General features: G+C 42.7%; 1 protein-coding gene across 2 annotated transcripts in view; it reads right to left on the bottom strand.

Moving 5' to 3' along the window:
• The window catches only part of FAM120A (family with sequence similarity 120 member A), a 96,523-nt gene extending 76,556 nt beyond the window's left edge, over nt 1–19,967 (bottom strand). For both annotated transcript variants that reach the window (XM_016214323.2, XM_016214324.2), the window contains exons 1-2: nt 19,471–19,967; nt 2,290–2,536 (exon numbers count right to left, since the gene is read on the bottom strand). In XM_016214323.2, the coding sequence (XP_016069809.2) occupies nt 2,290–2,536; nt 19,471–19,944 (721 nt within the window). In that variant the 5' untranslated portion in view covers nt 19,945–19,967. The remainder of the gene's footprint in view (nt 1–2,289; nt 2,537–19,470) is intronic.
• Between the last annotated feature and the right edge of the window lie 1,063 nt (nt 19,968–21,030).

The following is a 21,030-nucleotide window of genomic DNA, read 5'->3' as shown; positions in this document are numbered from 1 at the left end:
ACCACCAAGCAGTATCACTCAGCTGTGCACCCTATGGCCAAGCTATGTCACAAACGAGAACTGTATTCAGTTGCGAAGCTACATTTGGGGGAAATATTCTCCCTTCACTATAGTGCTTGCTGCCTGATCTACTGATATCTACTGATATCAATGTTAGTTATCTCGATGCAACTTAAAAGCAGTAATTTCCTAAATAATTTTGTGATTTTTATATCATAATTTAGTCACCACCACAGACAGCAGGTTCATTAATTAGCTGCTACCAGAAAACAAAACAAAGTGAGATCATGTGCAACATTCCTGATCATAATATTCTAAACACACAAAAACACCATACAGAAGTACTGAACTGCCATGATGCACAAGAGCATGGCTACATTCTGTCTAGTCACTGCTCTGCACTGCTTTCCTCTTTTCATGGATTGCACACAACTTTACTGAGAAGTATGAGTGTCTGAGATTTTTTAAAGCTTCTATATAAAAAAATATTCAGCCAATTCCAACATCAGTAATACTCTGTTAAAACGTGGGTCAAATACATTTTAAATGAATACTCCACTCAACTTTTCTAAAGCAAACCACTTATATAGCTATACTTTCTGCTACAAAAAGGAAAGAAGAAAAATAATCTTTCTCATTTGAGGAAACTGAAACTTTTACACAAAATCTAAAATAAAGATGCTTTCCCAATTAAGAGTTTGCTTATAACCTAAGTTTTTTGAGTTCCAAGCCCTAAATTAATTCATTACTAAATTATTATAATGTTACTGATTGTTTTTCATTTATTTTAAAATTTCACAAAATAACTTAGCTAGAAGAGTATGAGTTGGCATTATATCCCAAGAAATATACTCTATGTTTCTTAAATAAAATAAATATCCTTCCACATCTCAAACAAACTAAGGCATTTATATTCTAAAGGCATACAATTTTTCCAGTTCATTAAATGTCCATTAATATCCCCAACTCATTTTGCATAATGTTTAAGTAAATATGAAACTGTTTGTAATGTGACCATCTACATAATCACTTTTAACATCAGAGGAATATAACTTTTATATTTTAATATTTGAAAATAGGAAAGAATATTTAGAAAACTGGTTTTAATCCTCCAAATCTCAAGTCACAGAGTTGCCTAAGAAGATGGACAGAAAACAGCCAAATACAAACTTAAAGACACCTATTTGAGATTAGATCCAAAGACAATTTATGAAATCAGAATTTTGATGACTGATTGTGGTAGTTATACAATTTGAAATGCTATCACCAAATAAACTGAAAATTTGCTTACAATAATTTCTAATTGTGTATAACACTATTGAAATGTTTATAAAACTAGATAACTAGAAATTTCTAAAAAACAATCCACAATATAATTCCCCTCATAATACAACCAGATTGGGCCATTAACCTCCACAGATACAAACTGAAAGAGTACAACATGATCTCACTATCTTGAGCCCACCTATCTCTCAAAAAGGGTTTGTGTATTAGAAACAGCCCTCAATCCCATCACTGCCATTCATGGGTTTTAATCACAGTAGGGCCTTGCTCAAAACATGTTTATTTATATTGTGGACACAATTCTTATACACTCGCAGCAACCTAGAGGTGGATATTCAAGTAGCTACAGACATGCAGAAAGAGGAGCTGACAAAAGAGAAAAGAAAGAAAATAACTATAAAATCCAGACTTAAAGTGATAGATGAATTGTAAAGTTCTTTTTAAGCAAAACAATAAATATATAAAATCTTAGTTAAAACAAGACTTCATCCTTTCTAGGAAATTCCTCCAAGGGAGTTTTTAAAGACATTTATATATTTACTTAAAATCTAGGCATTATAAACAAGGTAAGATAGTTTATTTCTGTTATTTTTCTTTTAAAGTAGTGAGTATCCCCAAAATGAGGGGGGCAACATGACAGTATTAAATTCACAGCATATTTTCTTCCATAACAAGCATAATTTACACCAAAGGTTTAAATGTCTAATTTTCATAGTGAGACTATTGTTAACACTTGTGATTTTTTTAATTGTCATTTTCTCCAAAAAATTAGTTTTTCGGCCTGGACAGCACAATACATAAACAAACACGTTATAGCAAAAGCAGCACATTATCAGCAACACCAAAAATAATACTAAGAAATGGTTTTGAGGAGAGCCTATTCCCTGGTTCTTTTCAATTTAAGATAGAATCCGAAACATCCCAGCCCTAAAATATAAAATATCACTATGTTCTTGCTACAGAACTCCTTTATGACTTGAGATAGATTTCACACTGCCCACCTACCTAACAGAGCGGCAAAGATAGGGAAGCGATTTGGGTTCAGGTCCAGCTGCTTGGCTACCTCATGCATCAGGTATTGGCTTGTGGTGAGGCTTTTCCCATTCCGGCTCAGTTTTAGGGCATGGGCACTGAAATAGTAGGGGATGTTGCACAGCGCGTAATCAGAGTCGTATGCAACCAAGCCATGAAAGCCATTTTCTCTGCAGAAACCAATCACTTCTTGATGGTGGTCCTCGATGCTCTGCGCAACCTGTGCAAGTGAGAAGACACTTGGTCAGAGGCCAGGCACCACGGCAGCACGTGCTCAATGTGCAGACACGTCTATACAGAATCCAAACATTTCAGATACGGGAATTACCCAAGAGAGCCTAATGGCCCAAAGTGCCTTAGTAAAATGTGCAGCACGTTGCTCAAACAGGAAATAATCTCCTGGTCAGTAACATGTGATCCCATCCACACTGTAAAGTAGGTTTTGATTTCTTGTCAAGGTCAAAGATCACCTTGCTTACAAATATACAATGCCCTCCCCCCAAAAAACCCCCAATATTTTGAAGGAAAAAGAGAGTGATGGCGGAAAAAAAGAGACAAAACAGGAAAATAAAGAAGTGTGAAGGAAGATGACAGAGAGAACACAGCAACCCTGAGTGAAATCAAAAGAATTTCTTCAAAGTACATCAAATGTATTAAATAGGCAAAGTAATCAGACGGGTTTAAAAAAAAAAAAAATCCAAGTATATCTGTCTATTATAGTTATCATATACTCTGAAGCATCAGCATATGGGCATAATAATAAAAATGAACACATTTACCCCCCAAATAACTGTCACATGCTTATTCTGTGCAAAGACTAGGCCTGGTGGTGTGGCACCAGGTTCAGAACCACCATGGGGACTAAGTCTAAATTTACTGCCTTTTTAGTGATGAAAACAATAGTCAAAGCCTCTTTGCTCCTACAGGTTCTCCCACCACAAAAAGTCCCCACCTATCTTGAGAGTCTGTGACATACTAAGGAGGGGCTTGAGAAGTAATTCCCAGGGAAAAGTAAAAGGCGCCTGAAACCTCTGTTCCTAAACACACACCAAAAGGGACTAAAAAACATTTTCCTAAAATATATAAAGTTAAAAACAATCGATTCCTCTCCTGCTGTTTCCCAAACTCATTCACCCAACTAAAAGCTGCAGTTTTTTTGCTTCTATAATAAATAAGGTATTTTAGAAAACATAATTTTAAACTAAATCAGGTGATTCAGCTACCTGTGGAAAACTTACTCTCCAAAGAGCCCTAATGGTGAATACAAATTTCTACAACTCCACTGTCCAATATGTGGCTATATGGAATTAATATTAAATTACATTAGAAATTAAGCTCATTGTTCAATGGTCACTTACTGAATATCACTGTGGAGTTACTCTCATTTCTCATTGATTCTCTTACCAGAAGCGGACACCAAACTTTGTTGGAAAGTTAGTTACAATGAAATCTCATTTAGAGGCAAAGCAAACCTCTTAAAGATGTATATTTAAAGGAAAAATAAATTTTCTGTATTCTTGAGGTAAAGTTTCTAATAAAAATATTTTAGTTTGTAAGAAAAAACCAAAAACATGCAATTGGTCAACTAATGTTCTATTTCTTAGGAGAATCTTGCTTTATTTTATCCCTTAATCTAAAAACATTGTATATTCCACTAAAGTAGAAAAGTATAGTTAAAAAAAAACCCCTAAAATTAGGCCAGTTTCATCTTCTCACATTCTAAAAAGGATATCAAGTTTAAGCTCTCTACCTCAAATCACTTATTACACAGAACTTTATATTTATAGCGATGTCTTAAAGCATTTTTAAATCACCAGTGGGTCCTGGGTGTTTTGCCAACATCTTTAACAGTAAGTCTGTACAGTCTCTTAAAACTTAAGAGGCCCTGAAATGAAAGGGTGTGAGCTACCACACCTTTGCTTCCCAGCTCTCCAAGGACTTCTAGAAAAGACTGCATGGCTGCTTGCTCCATAGATCAGACATCTTGCAGAGAAGATAAGGCAGAATTAAACATATAAGTTGAGTATTGCATACTCAATATTTATATTTTGGGACAAGAGTTTACTAACCCATTCTTCAGGAAACTGCAGCTGGGAGCAGTTCAGAGCTGGGCTCTGCCCACCTCTAGAGCAGTCCAGAGGTGACGTGGCTTGTTGTCCCTGAGGACCAGCTTGCTGCCAGTCACTGGGCAGCATGTCTCCTGACATTATTACCACATTATCCTCACAACCACCTGGAGGCAAGAGAGGGGGCCAGCCCTTCAGGGACTGCCCAGATGGGTTCGATCATAATCACCAGAAGAACCAGGTTGCAAGGCCTGGAGGTGAGCATGGTGTGTGTCCAGCCCCACCCTGCTGACCCTGAGGAAGGTGGTAGGTGCAGGCGGCAGAGTAGGAAGTTTATCAGTCTAATCTGGCACGATTTCAAGGAAGGCTGTTGGGTTGTAAAACAATAGGCAATGTATTTCCAGAATTGTAAAATGGTCATGCTCTCTGACCCAGTAATCTTACTCCAGGAAATAGAGCCTAAGAAACCAACGCACCCAATAAAAAACGTTGGGAACATAGAAAGGGTCAGGGTAGACTGCTGTGGGGGAAAAAAGTTAACATTAAGGAGCTGGGTAAGTACAGAAGCTACCTGGTGTTGTGAAGAAACCTGGGAAAACCTTATGAAAAAATACTAAACAAAACCATTTCAGAATACAATATCCTGTACATACAACCATGTAAAATACATACAATCATGTAAAACTATGAGAAAAGACGAAGGAAAAAGGCAAAAACCAACATAGTTGTGTCAGAGTGGTACAATTATGCTTATAAAAGACTTTTTTAAAAGAAAAAAAAAATCCAAAAAAAAGCTGAAGCAGCACTAGTATAAGAAATGCTCATGCTGGCCACCTCTGTGCCACCAAATTGGGGACAAATGCTCCCCCTTTCACATGCCCCTATGCCCCTCTCTTGCCAGATGAGCAGGTACAAAGCTTACTCATTTGAATATCAAGGGTCTAGCTTAGTGTCTGGCACACAGTAGACACCAAAAGAATGAAAAACACTGGAGGGTCCCATTTCAGGGGCCCCCAAAGAGTCTTTAAACTACCTATAAAGATTAATAAGATATACTCTGTTCAGTAGAAGCCAAATCCAGTAAAGACTTCTAGAGAGTTTTTATCTGCCTCTAGAGAATAGAATGTGGAGTATTCCACAGTCACCTCTTTCCCAAATATAATTCCTTGTTCATTCAGAACATCTGGTTTTAGACTGGCATTAAAAAGCAAAGTGAATGAATTGTTAATAATTCACTACAATACTAATCAGCAAGCGATTAACAATACCTTAAATCCTCCCCCAAAGCTCACCCATTAAATAATACTTGCCTGTTAGAATTAACCTCCTAAAACAAAAAGTAAAGAAATCACACCCATAAGCACAGACTTCAGGCCTAAATTAAAGTGAGGCAATCTGTGCCCTGGTCTTGACAGTGATGGGGAGGAGAGCCAAAATGTCTAGGTTCCAATTCTGGCTTGATGCCCAACCTGCCCAGCTAAGAATGTAAAATCAGTGGATCTCAGGTTCCTTCAGCTTCTAAAATTCTCATATTCTTCCCCAAGGTTAAAACCCATTATGTTTTTATGTGAGAAATGGCAACATGGCATTAAAAACCTTAAGATAATAGGAATCCTCCCCAATGGGCGAACAATGGAAGTAGGGTACAGTAACACTCACTTAGGAAAGAAAAAGAAAAACTGCAAAAACCCTGAAAGAGTTCAGAGCTAATTGTCTGAGTGGTGGACATAGTATGACTCTATATATCTGTACAAGCTCAGGCGACTGTACATCTCATATAGAGAATGAACTTCAATGTACACAAATTTTTAAAACATCCACCAGGTCGTCAGGGATGCCAGGACAGAATGCAGACTGACAAATGTATCCAAGTGCATTATAAAATGTCTGAAATAATCCCACTGAGTGGGGTGGGAGAAGCGCCCCAAAGTAACATTGGAAAACAATGTTGTGAGTGGAAGTGTGAGGCCTGAGGAAAGAGATGGCACACAGACACTGAACACTTCTTGGTAATCTGTCTCCTGGGGTGCACGCGAAGAGTGCAGAAACCACTCACGTGTAAGGTGGGAGTAAATAGAGATGGATGAGCTGGTGTCTTCCCGTCAGAGAATGGGATAAGAAATGTGCAAAGGGAGGAAGCCAGCATGGCCCTGTGGTGCTGGGTTAGCCATGGAGATGTCCATAAGAACTGGTGTGCAGGTAACAACACAAACAAGCAGGCACAGAAATCATACAAGTTAAGTGTGTACGTGTGGGTTAGTCTTCATAGGTACATCTCTCAGCTGTCAGCCAAGGGCTGAGAAGCAGCAGCACCCCAAAAGTGAGAACATCTGAATCCAGGTCTGGTTTCTAAATACCATTCTCCATTAAAAAGAACCACAACCATTAAGAAAAATGGGTGATGCTGGGACAGGAAAACCTAAGAAGAGCCCAGAGCATCTACTTCACGGTGCCAGAAAGAAAGGCAGTGTTCGCAAACAAAGGATGGGGTGTGTCAGAGGGACACAGAAGCCCACCTGAAAGATACCCAATGGCCAAAGCTGGAACAATTTGTGCCACAGAATAAAATAGCATGTACTGGGTTATAACCCAAAGTATACAATGAATACGCGAGTACATACTGGTATATATAAATGATGAAATAAATACAGAGGGAAGTTGACAGAAATCTTCCCTAAAGAATTCAAATAATGTAAAATCCCTCCCCTCCCTTTGAATGTGAGCTGGACTGAATAAAGGCTTCCAAGAACCAAACCAGCAAAGGAGACAATAGTCACATCACAAAACAGAGGCCCAACAAACCAAGTGACCAGGGTCACTCACCAACTCACCAAGTGACCAGGGTTACAATCAGCCAAGTCCTGCTCACATAATGCGACCCACGGTACAGCACGCTAAGACAGGCACTGCACCTCTGGGTCTTTTCCCCAAATCATAAGAAAACATCAGACAGCCAAAATCAGAGGCCAGCCTACAAAATACCTGATCAGTCCTCCAAAGTGTCAAAAGAAGCAGAGGCTGAGCTGTTTCAGACCAGAGGGGACCAACGAGACAAGACAGCTTCAGGCTACAGGGTACCCAGGATTGGGTCCTGGAGCCAAAAATGACACGGGTGGAAAACTGATGAAATCTGAATAAAGTACATAATGCAGTTAAGGGTACTGCACCAATGCTAATTTCTCAATTTTGATAATTACAACAGCTTCTGGGATGTTAACATGCATGGAACCTGAATGAAGGATATTCGAGAACTTTCTGAACCATCTTTGCAACTTTTCTATCAATGTAAAATTATTCCAAAAAAAGCTTATTTTAAAAGAAAAATGACAATATTCTATAGGACACCAGCTGAAAGACTGTTTTCAGCTACTTCATCAGGTGAGCGGGCAATGTCTCCAAAAGACTGTAAGAGAAAACAACTCTTCCACGATAATCCAACTAAGGGAGGTAGAAGGCCTTCCACAGATGGGACTGAATTAACTACAAACCTGTGAGTGAATGAATGAAGTCCAACAGTCAAGAGTCAAAGAGCCTGATGAAGAGCTGGGTGCCAAGGACTAGATGGGGCAAAAAGGCGACTTTGATGCAATTTGGGTAGGGACAGGAAAAAGTTCTGAGATGTGTCAAAATACACCTTGAGAGGCAGTTATTTAACTAAAAATAAAAATTAAATTCAGAGCTGAAGCTTTGGTAAGCAGGATCTGACAAGGCCTCAGCTGTTCTTTTTCCTTCGAGTGTCTTTTCTTCTGTCTGAATGCCTTTACTCCTGTTTCCCATCTCGTGTCTAATCTACGATCCCACCTGTTCTGTTGCTCCAGTGCTCTGGCCTTCCAGTTCCTGGCTTGAGCTGGGCACAATACAATGCAATTGGTTTGTCTAATTCTTCATTCTAATTTTAGAAGTGCGCAAAACTATTAAATACAATGTTGGGAAGGTTATTTCAATTTGAACTCTCAAAAACTAAAAGTGAGCTTAAAAAAAAAATTTTAAAAAAAAATCAAGCCCCAAACTTACCTTGTTTCAGGTGTTAACAGCAGGGAATATAGCCTCCCACCCACAGAGTGAGCCAGACTTAGAATCATGTGTGGCCTCCTTTCAGAAAACACTATGCTGGTTGGTAACCAGAGACCACCTGCCACCTTAAAGGTAGGAGGCCATGATTTATTTTTGCTGTGGCTGCCATCACACTGTATCAAAATGCAATTTCGGACCAAGGAGGTGAAATCCTGGAGCTCCTGCGTGCAGAGCACAGAGCACATTATTCTTAACCACGTGCTGTGGGAGCTGCAAGACCAGGAACCACCAAGCTCCTTGCCTCCCCTCTCCACCCATCTGTCCATAAGAAATATGGTGGATGCAGTCAGCATTGACGAGCTTTAGTAGCTGGCAAAATGCCCTATTTTTGGTCCTAATGAAGTACTTTGTACTAAGCAGGGGAAAATTTTTTGCTACTATTATATTTACCAAAGAATCCTGGGTAAGTTTTTATTTCAATAGTTTTAAGTTTCATCATTAAAAAGGCAGATACATCAAAAACTTTTACAAGGAATGATAACTAAAACATTTCCAAGTTTACTTTGCAAGTGTAATTCTTTATTTTAATGCTGAAAGCAGCTATGGGGACAGTCCTGTAAGAATGAAAAGGTAACAGTTACTTACTCCTAATCTCCAGTGAAGAAGCACTTGTACAGTGAGGTTTTGTCTCTGGCACCAGGTGAGTGAACTCCACTGCCTACTTTAATAATTTCTGTACTTCCATTTCTTCATCTGCAAAGATAATAGTATTCCCCTACCTCATAGGGTAGCTGTCGTGATTAAATGAGTTACTATATGTAAACAGCTCAAATCATTCATAAATAAAAATTGCTTGATAAATGTCAGCTACTATTTATTTTTAAGTAAGTTATGTAAAAAGGGATCTGCTTCTTCATACATTTCACACAGGACCTGAAATACTGAGCTGTCATATATAGATTTTCTGACACAAAGAAAAAATACTGTATACGGTTCTTCTTTTTCTCCTCAACCAAGGATGTGTTTTCCATTGCTTTTCAGAGAGTGGAAGGGAGAGAGAGAAAAACAGATGTGAGAGACATTGATTGGTTTGTCTCCTGCATGTGCCCTGAGAGGGACTGGGGACTGAGCCTGTAACCAAGGTTCGTGCTCTTGGCTGGAATCAAGCCAGGGACCCTTCAGTCCGTAGGCAGACGCTCTAATCACTGAACCAAACTAGCTAGGGCTGCGGTTTTTCTTTAGAATAATTTTACACCACCTCAAGGAATAATGTGACACATCCTCCAGCCAGCTATCAGATTTAAAAAATATGTCAACCTAAACATAAGAGGACATTTCTGGGTATATACCCAAAAGAATCGAAAGCAAGAACTCAGACATTTGCACACCCATTTTCATAGCAATATTATTCATAATAGCCAAAAGGTAAAAGCAACAGATAAGCAAAGCGTAGTACATACATTCAAGAGAATATTATCCAGCCTTTAAAAGGAAATTCTGACACATGTGAGCACATGGATGAACTTTGAGTACATTATGCTCAGTGAAATAAGCCAGTCACAAAGGACAAATACTGTGTGGTTCCCCTCATATGAGGGACCCAGAGTCATCAGATTCTCAGAGACAGAGAGTAGAACAGTGGGTGCAAGGGTCTGGGGGAGGAGGAACAGAGAATTAGTGTTTAATGGGCACAGGGTTTCAGTTTGAAAAGATAAGTTCTGGAGATGAATGGTGGTGATAGTTGCACAACAGTGTGCATGAACTTAATTTCCACTGAACTATACACTTAACAATGTCTAATATGGTAAAAATTTTGTTATGTATAGTTAAGCACAATTTTTTTTAAATATATTTTTTATTGATTTTTTTTGAGAGAGAGGGAAAGGGAGAAGGGGAGAGAAAAAGAGAGGGAGAGAGAGAGAGAAACATCAGTGTAAGAGAGAAACTATATGTATCCTGACTAGGGATCAAACCCACAACCTGGGTATGTGCCCTGACAGGGAATCGAACAGACAGCCTTTCAGTGCATGAGACGATGTTCAACCAACTGAGCCGCAGTAGCTAGAGCAGTTTACCACAATTTAAAAAATAAAAATGTATAATAGCCCAGCTGGGCATGGCTCAGCGGTTGAGCATCGACCTCGGATCCAGGAGATCAGGGTTCGATTCCCGGTCAGGGCACATGCCCGGGTTGCAGGCTGCAGCTGATCAATGACTCTCTCATCATTGATGTCTCTCTCTCTCTCTCGCCCTTCCTCTTTCTGAAATCAATAAAGATATATTTTTTAAAAAAATTTATAATAATGAAGAGTGACACCCACTCTCCCCATCTTCTCAGGAACTCAGATGCTGGACTCCATGATTTAACATCCAACTTGTCAAAAGATAGAAGTTTTATTTTTCCTTTGGATAATGACATTGGCATGTATGTAATGGACTGTATCTGCCAGGCTATATAAAAGGGTGAGATTTCTCTTTTCCTTTGCAATCTCTTTAGCAGATTGTCTGTAATGTGATTGTAGTATGAGTTCAATACTTATTCAATAATAAAATTGTTTTCTTTCTCTGCTAAAAAAAATTAATAAGCCCTGGCTGGTTTGGTTCCGTGGTTAAGCGTAGGCCCACAGACTGAAGAGTGAAGAGTCTCGGTTCAATTCCCAGCCAAGGGCACATACCTTGGTTGCAGGCTTGATCCCCACCCCCTTTTGGGGCAAGTATGGGGAGGCAGCCAACTGATGTCTCTCTCCCATGTGAAAGTTCCCCCCCCTTAAAAAAAAAAAAAAGTCAATGGAAAAAATATCCTCCAGTAAGGATTAAGAAAATAATAATAATGAGACAGTGGATGTCATAAAAGAAATGCAAATTAAACTTTATAAACTTTAAAAGTAAAACATAAAAATGGTAAAAGAATAGAACACCTATATTATTTGTATTCAGTGTCTATTTAGCCTACTATATTAATTTCATAACTCAGCTAACTCCTAGAAATAATATTGTTAAAAACCTAATTCCAAAATACAATACAGTAAAATTTAAGTTCCAGAATTCAGGAAAATGAATCTCAGATGGATACAATTTATTTCAAGATGGTAACATCTTGCAAACTCTTTATTGAAATATTTTGTGACTCACATAGGTGCAGGTGAATAAAACACCACAGTGCTTGCACTTTTCCAAGCAGTGCAGTGAGGTGGCCCCCATCTCGACTGGTTGGCAGTTCTGCTGCTGAGATGAACAATGCACTGTAGACCTACAAAAGTCAACCCACCAGCAACACACCTTCCTCTATACTTTTCTACACTAATTGGCAAAACACCAATAGCATGGTAGGTTCAGTCTTTCCAAAGCAGCCAATTCATTAACAGAGACAAGCAGGAAAAGCCAAATGACTGGGGCACAAAAGGATAGCATTTCTAGATCACAGATCCTTAACTACTGCACCTTAACTAGTCACCTTTGCAGATAATTCAGTGTATCAAGTTCAACTCTATACTGGCCCTAAGATGCCTAGAAACAATGTTGATAGAACTAGGTAAAACAAGGAAGAGAAGATGGCTAAATTCAGCCAACTTCCCTAAGCAGTTAACTCTTATGTCTTCAATACAGCTCCAAGATTAAGAAGCATAAAGGGCTTATTCAAAGATAATGCCTTTAAAGTGGCAGGTGGCCAGGCTGAGACTACTTATCAGTGAAATTGACTTCACTGGGTTTGACCACAAACGTTCTACCATCTTTCTGCCATAATACTGCCTTGCACAAGGGGACTGATAGCTGGTGAGGCTGGAACTGGTTTACATATCCATTTATCACATGTATTGTAAAGACCTACTACACAGATAATGCTCTAAGAAACAGGTAACAGGCAAGGTCATCAAAGGACTTACTACAGAAAACATAAGCATAATTAAAAATAAAACAAATGATGCCAGCTATATAGAGATATTTGGAGAATTTTAGAATATTTTTATCTAAACTGATTCCTTTATGTCTAATTGTTTTATTTTTTAAATTTTGTTTATAAAGCCAGTGGAAATTAAAATTCTAAAGAATCTCCTCTGCAGGGTGAGGGGTGGGCAAAATAGGTGAAGGTGTTCAAAAGGTACAAATTTCCAGTATAAAGTAAGTCTTGGGGATGTAATGTAGAGCATGGCAACTAACGTTAACATTAATAGTACGGTATTATATATTTGAAAGTTGTTTAGAGAGATCTTAAAAGTTTTCATCATAAGCCCTGGCTGGGTGCCTCAGTTGGTTGGGCATCGTCCTGTGCACCAAAGGGTTGCAGGTCTGATTCCTAACCAGGACACATACCTAGGTTTTGGGTTCAATCCCCAGTCAGCGTGTGTACGACAGGCAACTGATAGATGTTTCTCTCTCATATCAATGTTCTTTCTCTCTCCCTCTCCTTTCCTCTCTAAAACAAACAACAACAAAAGTTCTCATCAAAAGAAAAAAATTTTTATAACTATGTGAAGTGTTAACTAGACTTATTGTGCTGATCATTTCACAATATATACATATATTGAATCATTATGTTGTACACCTGAAAGTAATGTAATGTCAATGTTATATCTCATATAACAGTAATGTAATATCTCAAAAGTTTTTTAATAAAATAAATAACTTCCTCTTCATATTACATGATATTTGGCTTACTGAGGCTGGAATGTGTAGCGTGTGCTAATTAGTTTCTTTCCACTGTATAAATCCCCTGTACAAAAACAAAAGGAAAGAGCAATGTAGGTCTAGAAACATTTTAGAAATGGGGTATGTATATGCGCATATTTTAATTTAGAAAACTAAGTTGTATTTTTGATTACTCCTCTTGCTGGTATACTTAGAAACCTCTATTTCAAACAGTTATACGGCTTTGCTAAAGGCCCAAACTTTAGAATTCTTTGATTTGTTCACACCAGGATATCCTAGCCTCTGAGACACTACAGATACTTGGGGATGGATACTTCTTTGCTGTGGGATTGTTCTGTGCATTATAGGATATTCAGCAGCATCCTGGGCCTCTGTCCACCAGACAGATGTCCTCAAGTTGTGAATACTAAAAATGTTGCTAGACATTGTCAAAACCACCCCCAAACCCAAGAGAACCACTCACTGGCCTTCAACGACTAAAGAGATTGTCCTAAGGCATCAAAGGAAGTTCCAAATGATGATATAGAAAAATGATATAAATGAGTCCCCTGCCCCCACTAGACTAAGCTCCTTAAAAGGAGTCCTTCTTTCCTACTATAGTCACTCATGCCTGGCCAATAGCAGGCCTTCAATGTTTGCTAAAGGGAGGATAAGTCATCACTGGGAGCCAGTTAGAAAACACGGTATAAGAAATTTAAGGTAAGAAACAATCTTACATAATGGCCATTGATCCAGGTGTTAAAAGAAAATAATTTGCCTGGCTATGTAAACAGAACAAAGCAAATATTTGATTTAAAAGTTGAGTGCCTACACTAAACATATCGGAGATACAAAGAGTAAAATCAATTCCTGGCCTCAAGCAGCATAGAGTTAGTGGGGGAGATACATATGCAGGTAGTGTGAGAAAGCAGACTGCAGGAACTACCACTGCAAATACAGATGAGCTCCATGTGTGTCCCTGGTCCATCTTTGGGAACATTAGAAGAGACTCTGTGAAGGAAGCTGGCATTTGAGATGGGCCTTCAAGTATGAGTAAAATACTGACAAGCAAAAATAGGGTAGTTAGACAAAAGGGAGCAACATAAGCAGAAGTTGGGAAGTTGGACATTTCTTGGGGAAACGGTGAGCAGTTTGGGAGCATTTAAAAAGTACAGTAAAAGAACTGTGAAACATGAAGGAAAGTGAAATGGGTTCAGACTGCAGGAGGGTCTAAAAGCCTGAATAAAGGGTTTAGATTAATGGTTTGTTCAAGTCATTGGCAGGAGAGTGGCCCATCAGAAATGAGGTTCACTGGTGAGACACCAGGTGTGGGAGCCCAGTCAGATCCAGAGGCAATTCTGACTACTCCCCATTAGTAAGACATGGTTTAATGAAGTGGTACTTACCCTTAGTATATGTCCTGCATTCTACTTTTTGTTCTATTTTATTCTTTATCATTTTTTTCTAATTGCTAGTAAACACCCAATAATTTGATGTCACAACCCACCAATGGGTTTGCAAAGCACCTGTTAGACCTTTTGGGTATATTTGGTAAGTTCAGGTGTTGGGGTTATTAGAAATGATGAAAAAGGTAAGGGAGGGACTGCTGGGCTAGAACTGACACGACACATTGTAGGGCCTAGCAGGATGGGATGATGAAATGCCAAGGATGACTCTAGGGTGTTAGCAACCTAGTATGTGTGCATATCATTTGAAAGGGTTGGATAACTTATGGAATTCTATGCAGGCATTAAAATGAATTAGAACTGTAAGTATAGACATGGAAAGATTTTTTTACATACTTACAAAAACCCAAAGTCCTGAATAATATATTGTGACATCACATTAACCTTAAAAAATTAAAACTACATTGTGATAATACATTATATAATATATAAAATATATGTAGGCAGCTGCTGTGAAAACCAGTATGGTGATTCCTTGAGAAATTATAAACATAAAAACATTAACTTTATAAACATAAAACTACCAACTGACCCAGCAATTCCCCTTCTGGGTATACATCCAAAAGAACTGAAAGCAGACACCTGAACAGATTTTGTACACCCATGTTCACAGCAGCACTACTCATTATTCACAACAGTCAAAAGGGAAAGCAGCTCAAGCATCTGTGGAGGGCTGGGTGGATAAACCAAATGTGAGCCATCCACACAATGGAGTATTATTAAACCTTAAAAACAAAATGAAATTTAACACAATTTTACAACATGGATGAACCTTGAAGACATCAGGCTAAGGAAATAAGCCAGTCACAGAACCGGTACACTGGGAAGTAAATATTTTAAATGGATGACTGGTTTGAGTTACAACACTGTCAACTTTGAAGCCTAAGTATTCCCCGATCAACTAGAGGTGTTTAAGAATAGGGTATATTGCAAGTTTTCAGTGTCTCACTGGTAGGAACTGTGTCGTTCCTATTCTAACTGAAAAAAGCAGTAGGGGCATTTTGCTATCAAATCTGACCTGAAAGTGAACTGCAGGTAGGCACATCCCCAAAGCATTCTTACACAATAAAAATGAACCTTGATTTCAGCAGGGCATTTCCCTCTTGAAGAGGTTACTGGTTACCTATTCCAGGTGTCAATCAGCAAGCCCACTTCTTCCCATATAAAATGGGGTAACAAAATGTTGAGGGTTAAATGAGGTGCTGTGAGAGAGTACCTACCAAAGGCCTGGCACCCTACAAGTTAGTCCTCCTACCTCCATCAACTACACAGAAAAAGAGATCATTCCAAAGCCTCAGGCCACAGTAGAATCTCACATTCTTCTGCTGACTTAAAACATGAGCACTGCTTTATGTAAGATCTAAGTAAATACACCAGAGCACTGATTCAGGACGAGATCTGAAGAACTTCATCATAAACCCACACACTGACACAAGTCTTGTGACAGGAACATTTAGGAAACCTCCAAGGATTTAATGCCACTAAGATTTTTAAATAAACATCAGTTCCTCACTAAGTGCCAAAGGTTACGAAAACTCAAGACACAGAAGAGGAAATGCTCCCAGTAACTAGCAGAAGCCAAAATCAGGCCAGGCAGTTTAGTGACCTGAACAATTTCTAATGGCTAAAGAAATACAATTATTACTGTATTTCTTTACAGCAATAATTGTACTTAATCAGACATACTCTTCTAAGTCAAAAAAGATTTCTCTAAGCAAAGCTGACAGGAAATTAAAATCTTTCTTCCCATTTACAGGAGCCTAAAGACCAATAAGATAGTATATTTTTTATAGGAGAAATACCTCATATGCCCAGCATTACACATAGGTGTTCATGTCAATTTGTTAATTTTTATATAACTTTTTTTGAAAAGTACTAATTATCGCACAGTAAAATTTACTTTTTATTTATTTTTGATGTATAGTTCTATGACTTTAAAATATTGCCACTACAGAACAATTCCATCACCCCAAAAGCTCCCTCCTGCTGTCCCTTTGTATTCACACCCTCCCTTGCTCTTCCCCACTGGCAACCACTGATCTGCGCCCATCACTACAGTCTACCCTTAAGAGAATGCCATAAAAATAGAGCGTTATCTTTTGAGCCTGGCTTCTTTCACTCAACAAAAAACCTTAAAGATTCACCCAAGTTGTTGCATGTACCAATACTTCCTCCCGTTTTATTGCTAACTAGTACTGCATAGTACAGACGTATGACATCTATCAAAGGATAGATCTATTAAAGGATATTTTGGTTGTTTCAAGTTTGGGCTAATATAAGTAAAACTACTATGAACATTCATATATGGTTTTTGTGTGAACAAAATTTTCATTAGGTAAATACACAGACGTAGGATTGCTATGGTAAATGTACGTTCAATTCTATAAGAAATCACTTAATTGTTCTCCAGGGTGGCAGTGCCCTCCTGCATTCCCACCAGCCATGTGGAACAATTCCAGCTGCTCAGCGTTTCTGTCAGCACTTGGTATTGTTGGTGTTGTTTATTTCAGCCCTTCTAACAGGTATGCAGTAATATGTCATCGTGGTATTAATTTACTTAACCATTTTAACGGGTATCTTTGAAAAATAGCACTCACTGCTTCACTCCCTTAGAGAATGCTGAACATAAATTCTTCTGACTCAAAATCATCCTTATTAATATTGTACCAACCCCTTAGGAGCTAATGAAGTACATAGAGCTGTTTTTCTAAGTAGCCCCAAAATTATGTCTTTTTAAAGTTTTTTTAATCTTCTCCCTTGTGAAGTGTCACTTCTTGCTATTAATGGTGCTCCTGTCTCTGGCCAACTTCCCTCTGCACCCTTTCTCAAGATGAGTTCAGAAACAGATAACTAAGTTTATTAGAATTACATCTGAAAAGGAGAGGAGAGTCTATGAGGAAGAGAACTTGATCCTTCAACGAGGAAAGAGATAACTTTTTTTTTCTTTTTGGGTCACTGTCCCCAAACTTCCTGACCTCTCCTTTGGTTGCTGAGAAATTTCTAGTAGCTAAATTTCTTAGGCATTTTCCAAAAAGGTGAAGCTGCCAGATAGGTGACCACCAGGTAATATGGTCATTACTATTTAATCTGTGCCATTAACACTATACTATGATTCTATAGAAGTTTAAAGTTTATCCAAAGCAAAATAATTACAGACAAAATTATCTTCTATCCATAAACCTAAGCGGAAGAAATGATCTCAAATCTAGTTTAAATTTTGTTTCCACACACTTATTCACACATTGGTCAAAATTCTGAGTGCCTAGTAGGTAAGCGAGACATTAGCAGGGACCATCACACTGATTTAAATGCTAAAATTTATAGTGTTCTTTTGAAAGTCACTTGATTAGGAAGTTCATGCCGTCTTTCCAGTAGTAGTTTCCATCTCTGCACAAGACAAAACTCTTCACATTCTATGACATCTCCTAGAGGTATGGACCACCTCTGGGGATCTTGCCTTATTTCTCCGAGAGCTCAGGCTCCAGAGCAGAAGACGCCAGCAGCAGCCCCTCGCTCTCACCCGAACTTCCCCAGAGAGAAACGCTGCTACCTCGATGCCCTGCTCACAGGCCAATAGCTGTTCTGCCAGCAACTTCGACCGCAGGCTTAGAAACCCTGTCACCAATTGCAACAGGATCGGGGTGGGACTTCCGCTATCACTTTCGGCTTAACCACCACCATCTCAGCTAAGGCAGTAAGGGACAGTCAGGAAGAGTTTGAATTTCACAAACTTTGGGCTTCGAACAGTTTCAAGGAGAAATAAAGGAAGGGAAAACAAACTGGAAGACAGAGGAACAAGAACCAGAAAACCAACACAGCCCACACAAAAAACTTTAAAGAAAAACGGTGAAAAAGAAAGCAAAATTCAAGTGAAGTCAGTGATTTGCATGTTATCTCTGCACTCGGTGCTGGTCCTGAAGTTCTCCAGGCCCAGGTTCAGCCAGGCGCCCTCTGCCAAAGGGACCGCAGGGCAGCCACAGCCAAGCTCTAATTACCTGGGTGCTCGGCCCAAAGTGGCGGAGTCCCCACAGCGCAGAGAAGTCGGTGCTGGAAACTGATTCACACGCTGTTTCCTGACTGGGAACTACTTTCACAGCGGACACACAGAACCCGAGACTTTGTTCACACAGACTCTAAATCACAGAACTGATAAAATTTCATCGTGTCAAATGTTACTATACTTTGAAATCTAACACAAAAATCAGACTTCTCTACAACTGTCAGCTTACGGGGAACCCGGGCATAGACCTGGGTCCTCGAGGCGGGCCAATTCCGCAGGCCTTATCCAGGTCACTGCCTGGCTGAGACACGGTGACAGCTCCTGGCAGTTTCCACCCACCCCCACTGCTGGGGACCCCTTCTCGCCGCCATCTAGCCCACCTACCCCCACGAAAAACCTGTTGCTGTCCAAGCACTGCTATTCGGAAACAGGTACCTCGTCCAAGTTCAGGCTAGTCAGCCTGCCTCAAACAGTTGGGGGAGCACTCCGGGGTATCCAAGAGAGGGGCGCTGCACCCTGCAAGCCTGGTCTGCACCTACCCGCTGGTCCCGAGGGTCTCGAACCGCCTGGGCAGCAGGACCCCCGGGCACTCGCAGCCGCCAGCCGGGTTCCAGGAGGAGCGTCCATCTTGCGGCCCGGCGGACGGGAAGGGACGAGGGGCGCCTGCGGCCCACACCTCAACCCTGACCCCCGGGCTCGAGCGACCCTGGCCCATCCTGACCTCGAGCCCCCGACCTCCCTGACCCCGGCCCCAGCACACTCTGACCCTGGTGTCCCCTGACTCCGAAATCCCGCCGACCTGCGGTCTCAGCGCCGCCCCCACCCCCGGACCCCCCAGGCCCAGGCAGGCTCCGCCCAGGGTCTCCCAGAACCCAGTCGGACCCCGGCCCAGGCCCAAACCCCGGCCCAACCGGCCCCAGGCCGCCCGGACCGCCGCCCAGTCCGGACCCCGGCTCCCGCCGCGCCCGCCGGCCGGCCGCACCTTGACGTGGAAGCGGATGAGCGCCAGGCGGATGCAGTGCGCCATGCAGACCGGCGGCAGGAACCAGACCTTGGGCGGCGGGGTGCCCTTGTTCTGGACATGGCTGACGATCTGCTGCGCCGTCTGGCGCTCGTTGCCCTGCCGCTTGACCCACTCGTGCAGCCGCGCCTTCTCGAGAGCGCCGTTGAAGAAGACGAAGAGCTCGATGTTGCCGCCGAAGCAGGCCTTGGCCAGCGCGGCCAGGTAGCCGAGCATGTGGTTCCACTGGCCGCCGCTCACCCAGTCGGTGTAGAAGCCACCGTAGAGGCGGTGCAGGCAGTTGTCGGCGTCCACCAGCAGGCGCAGCGGAGTGTGCGGGGGCCGCTGCCGCCCGCCGCCCACCAGGCTGCCCCGGGCCAGCTTCTGCAGCTCCACCGGCACCACGGCGCTCGGGCAGTGCTTCTCGATGTAGTCCTGGAAGCCCTGCACGCCCATGGCGGCGGCGGCGGGCGCGGGGCGGCGGGGCGGCGGGGCCGCGGGCGGCGGGGCCGGGGGCGGCGGGGCCGTGGCGCGGCCGGGCGGCGGCGGGCTCTAGGGGGGGCCGGGGCGGGCCGCGGGCGTGCTCATGGCCGCTGCGGCCGCCATGTGCTGCCGCCTCCCAGGGCCATGGCGGGGAGGGACTGCGCCGTGCGCCGCTCCAGGCCCAGGCCAGGCAGAGGCGGCCTCTCGCGGGCGGGCGGGCAGGCGGCGGCGGCGGGGCGGGGCGGGGCGGCGGCGGGGCGGGGCGAGGCGAGCTGACGTATGCGGCCGGCGGAAGGGGCGGGGCCGAGGCCTGCGGGGCGGGTCCCGAGTTTGGGGGCAGAGGCGGCCGCGCGCCTGGCGGAGGAGCACAGCCGGGGGAGGAGAGCTGGGCGTGCGGGCCCCGGGAAGGGCGCCCGGGCACCCGCGGCGACGCCGGGCCTCGCGGCGCCTGGGATCTCCCATGGAGGCGGCTGCGTCCCCATCCCTGTCCCAGGGACCAGTCAGGCGGCCCTGTCCCCGTCCCCATCTCCTCCCGGGAGCAGTCATCCCAAGGAAGCCCGTCCCTGTTGTCGGGTCCAGTCACCCCAGCAAGGCCCGTTTGTACCCAGATCCAGTCACCCCGAGGAGACCCTTTTCTGCCCCGGATCCAGTTGCCGCGAAGAGGCCGCGTCTTGTCTCTGGATCCGGTCACACTGAGGAGGCCCGTCACCGGGAGGTGGTCACCCTGAGGAAGCCCTTTCCAGTTCTGGCGTCCGGTCACCTCAAGAGGCCCATCTTGTCCCCCGGGTCCCGTCACCCCAAGGCGGCCTTGCCCCGGCCCTGGCCACCCTGAGGAGGCCCAGTGCCGTCCCCGTGGTCGGGCCTCCCGAGGAATCGGGCGCCTCTCTGGGCGGTTAGCGCCCGCCCGCGGTGCTGCGGCGGGAAGGTGGGCCGGGCGGTCGGGAGCTCGGCCGCCGGAGCCGCGGGAGAGGAGCGAGCGGCGCCACTGTCCGCGCGGAGAAGTCGGTCGCGTCGCTGCACTTTGTCCCCGGGAGTAGATACCGAGCTTTGGAAGTGATC

This window comes from Miniopterus natalensis, chromosome 12 (genome assembly GCF_054644295.1).
Source record: "Miniopterus natalensis isolate mMinNat1 chromosome 12, mMinNat1.hap1, whole genome shotgun sequence".
NCBI classification, from domain to species: Eukaryota; Metazoa; Chordata; class Mammalia; order Chiroptera; family Miniopteridae; genus Miniopterus; species Miniopterus natalensis.
Note: the sequence above shows the minus strand (reverse complement) of the source record. Positions and strands in the feature narration are given on the sequence as shown.